This window comes from Monopterus albus, unplaced genomic scaffold (genome assembly GCF_001952655.1).
Source record: "Monopterus albus unplaced genomic scaffold, M_albus_1.0 scaffold366.1, whole genome shotgun sequence".
Taxonomy (NCBI): Eukaryota; Metazoa; Chordata; class Actinopteri; order Synbranchiformes; family Synbranchidae; genus Monopterus; species Monopterus albus.
Genome location: NW_018128246.1, coordinates 17,347 through 21,410, shown reverse-complemented (window position 1 = coordinate 21,410; position 4,064 = coordinate 17,347). Strand labels below are relative to the sequence as shown.

The 4,064-nt window shown below is 39.0% G+C and overlaps 1 protein-coding gene across 1 annotated transcript in view; it reads left to right on the top strand.

Annotated features, from left to right (window-relative positions):
* The window catches only part of LOC109951145 (uncharacterized), a 5,317-nt gene extending 3,985 nt beyond the window's left edge, over window positions 1–1,332 (top strand). Inside the window, exons 3-6 of the mRNA XM_020585458.1 lie at window positions 168–255; window positions 743–838; window positions 946–1,012; window positions 1,126–1,332. Of these exons, the coding sequence (XP_020441114.1) occupies window positions 168–255; window positions 743–838; window positions 946–1,012; window positions 1,126–1,213 (339 nt within the window). The 3' untranslated portion in view covers window positions 1,214–1,332. The remainder of the gene's footprint in view (window positions 1–167; window positions 256–742; window positions 839–945; window positions 1,013–1,125) is intronic.
* The last annotated feature ends 2,732 nt before the right edge of the window (window positions 1,333–4,064 follow it).

The window sequence follows — 4,064 nt, the reverse complement described above, 5'->3', positions numbered from 1 at the left end:
CCTGATGAGGCCTTCTTGATTATACAGTTATCTGGCCTCATATCTGTTAAACTTTCCTTAGTAAGATCCACCATTATGCCACCTCCTAGAGGATATTTTTACTGCTCAAAGCTGACTTTTCCACTGCTTGGGAGACAAAGTTGTGATTCACTTCCGCCTCATTTTAGTTTTTGTCTGATGGCTCTCCCAAAATGGACAGGGGAAGCCAACCCTGGTCCCCAAGAGCTGCAGCCCTGCTTGTTTTCCAACTATCAGGTGTGTTCAGTCACTCAGAAGCTGGAAGATACTAATTCACTGTCTTTTCCACTCCACCACCTCCTCTGTATCTTGGATGTCTGTTCTCTGCCTTTATTTTTCCCCTGCCCAGTCACTTTAATCCATAGTCACTCTACTTTACCATGCCTGGTCACCCACTGCCCTTCCCCTGTTATCACATGCTCACTCTCCTTTATTTGCCACACCCATGCCTAGCTCTAACTCTTCAGCTAATCGGGTCATTTAAACTCCTCACTCACTGTCATATTGTTCTTCAGAATACCATACTACATCCCTTGGTGTCTTCATGCCAAGATGATTCATTGCTCCTCCAAATTCTCTTCCTCCTCCTTCAGTTTGGTTGTTCACTGGTTGATTGTTTTTCCTCCTGTTATTAGTAGTACTTTTTGTTGTCTTCCCATGTTAATTTGTTTGTAGCTGTTAGTGCTAACCCTTTCTATTCATGCTGCCTTATTTACTCATCCAGTAATTAAGAGATATCTGAAGACACCTTGGGACAGGATCAGGAAAATCAGTGGGAAGGCTGCATTCCACCGAATGGTGTTAAAGGATGTTATAACAAGTAAGTTAATGTAGTCTGTATGTGTGTGGGTGTTTGCTTTTTGGCTATTGGAGAATTCAAGAAAATAGATTTTATGGCACATTTAATAAGAAATGTTTTATTTAAAGGTGCAGTAAGACAGAACAGATTGACTAGCACGGCAAGCAACATGGAGGTTGAGGTTGCCATAAAACGGTTGGTACTATTTCAGTGTCCCACCCCAAACTCTTTCATGTTTACACGCAGTACTATTTTAGGGCACACTTTATATCGTTGTGTTAATGTTAATTTGTAAATTGCCTTAACAGGTGGTTGCATCTTGCCTCTGACCGTGATGGAGGGAGGAAAGCTCGTGATGGTCGAGCTGGTGTTGCTGCACACAGTCACCAATTTTGACGGATGTTATGCTATACCCAACGACTTCTGCTTTATCACCTTCATTTCACACAGACACGAAATCTTGTTGGCTGAACTGTTCATTGTTTTAAATTTACCACACCTGTTTGTTTGTCCAAAAGGTTTATATTATTGCTGTTCATAAGTAATGTTAAATTATATCTTTAAATGCAAACTTTTGGAAAAAATATTATTTGCAGTTTTGACAGATGCTGTTAATTGCTGTTTGTGAATTAAAGCACAATCCTGTGAACTGGGATAAACTGGAAGCACTGTAAGTCATAAATCATTCAACATAAATAATGGGAATGTTTTTAGTTTTTTAGCTTAATATATGTTTCTTAAGGTAATGATTAACTGAGTCAAATAAGTGGTAAATCTAAATTTAGATGGCCATGTGCTGGATGTTGCCCAGGACAGGTTTGATATCTAGCTGCCGGATGTGTGCCGGTTAAGGACCGTTATTCCAAACCAGATGTCAGCCGTAAAACAGTTGTGAGTCTAGGCCAAATCTGGCCCACACAAAGTTTGCTATCTGGGATACATCCTGTCACAATACGAATCGCAGTTCCTGAATTCTTACAAGTTTTCTGTGTTTTTGATGTACAGTGGGTACGGAAAGTATTCAGACCCCCTTAAATTTTTCACTCTTTGTTATATTACAGCCATATGCTAAAATCATTTAAGGTTTTCTTCCAGGATATTTTGATGGATGATTTGTTGTTGTTATAGTGTTTTATTTCAGATAGATGGGACAGGTGTCAGAACACATACTAAACCCAGAGAGCATTGCACATTGAAACTGGATCAAACGGACACAAAGAATTTATAATCTGTTGTGATAATCTAAAACTCAATAGTTTTGTGTTCAGACAGAACAGATCTGATCAATCAATTCAGGAGCACACAGACAATAAATCTGCTTTACTGGTGCAAAAGCACAGACATTTCAACAGACGTGCTGCTTTTTCAGCATCAAACAACCACTGATTGAGTTTATGTAGATTTTAATTCATTGATGCTTTCTCAGTCTTTGCTTCTTGTGATTAAAAAAAGAATAATGTACCAAAAGGTACATACTCGGACATCTGTTTCGGATGCCTCCTGGACGCCTTCCTAGGGAGGTGTTCCGGGCATGTCCCACTGGGAGGAGGCCCCGGGGAAGACCCAGGAGGAAAATGGATGGATGGATGGGCATGTCAGCTGTCATAATTGTGTGATATGTTCTTGGTTTTGCATCTTGAATGTAGAACTACAGGTACTGTGCTGCATAAACATGTACACTTAAAAATGTAATTAATACAATATGATGCTTTAATTAACTATTCATCAAAACCTGGAGTAGTTAAAACAGAGTAAAAGATTTAAAATGGAGGAAGAGAGAGAAGAAGGAGAAAAAGCTTCACTTTGACCAACCGCTGCAAAAAATGTTTTTCTCAGTGGAATTCGGAACGAAAAGCTGATTCACATCCCATCCCGGAAGTTCACAGTGTGACATCTGGTGGAAGTAAACAAAGGACATGAAGTTGACTTTTGCCACTAAACCTCATAAGAAGTAGAAAAAAGTAGTAAACAAAGGCAACACTAGTAATCAAATCAAATTTATGCATATAGCACTTCCAAACAACATCCAGTTGACTAAAGTACTTTACATGTGTAGTGGTTAAAAACAAACAAGGTACCAGTCCAGAGGTAATATGTAATAGAATAGTGTGTATTTCATATATAGATATTATTTGTAATAGTTATGTAAGGGTGAGCTAAGTGTTTATGTAAGCTTGATCTGTTTCTCTTCTCTTCTCTTACTCAAGCAAGAATATCTTGGGTTGTGTCCTCCTTGTTTAATTTATGGGTAAACATCCAGAGAGAATTCCTCCTTAAATGGGGAATGGATATAGCTTCAGCCTTATGTGAACGGTTCTGTACTCTGCTCATGTTTAGAAAAAGGAAATGTGTGCTAGGTCAACGTGACCTAGAAGTTCATGTACTGGACATTTTAGACAATGCTCGGAAGAAGGGGTGTGGAGGTGGCATGAGACTGTGACTCTGGCTCAGGCCATAGAAGGCTGTGTAACTGGGAGAAGATAAAAGTTAGGACAGCTGTGGGTTAGGGAGAAGAAGAAGGAAGGATGGTGCGGCAGTCGTGAGAGTGGGGTGGGGGGACTCTGGACTCTGACTGACTGTACCCTGTGACCAAGACTGACTGACTCTGTGACAATCTTCTTATTTAATACTGTATCTATTCCATCGCAAGAGGAGTGATTCTGTTCTCTGTTCCTGAACTACCAGATTACCTATTTAACTACTACTCTGTTCAGAATAATTGTAATATTAAATGATTACTTAAATTGGGATGATTTGTCTGAATTAATTTAGTCTGTATTACATTCTAGCCACGACACATGGCAGAATAAAATCAATAAATAGAATAAGCAAAATCAGTGCAAAATATAAAACAGCACAGTAACAGACACACAGATGACAAAAAAATTAAAGGAATGCATCTGGCCCTACTGTGTATTAAATATGTTTTAATCAATGATTTAAAAGTAATGAGGTCAGTAGCTGACCTAACATTAAAAGGTAGACTTCCACAATTTAGGTGCTGCAACAGTAAAAGCACGGTGACCCCAATGTTTATATATGTTTATACCCTAGGAACCTCTAAATGAAACTGGCTTGAAGATCTGAGGGACCTTGTAGGTTTGTGCCAATGCACTAATTCAGTTTGGTAAGATGGAGCCAAACCATTAAGAGCCTTAAAAATAAAAATCTACATCTTAAAATCAATTCTAAAACAGGCTGGAAGCCAGTGGAGAGAAGCCAGTACCCGGGTTATATGCTCCAATTT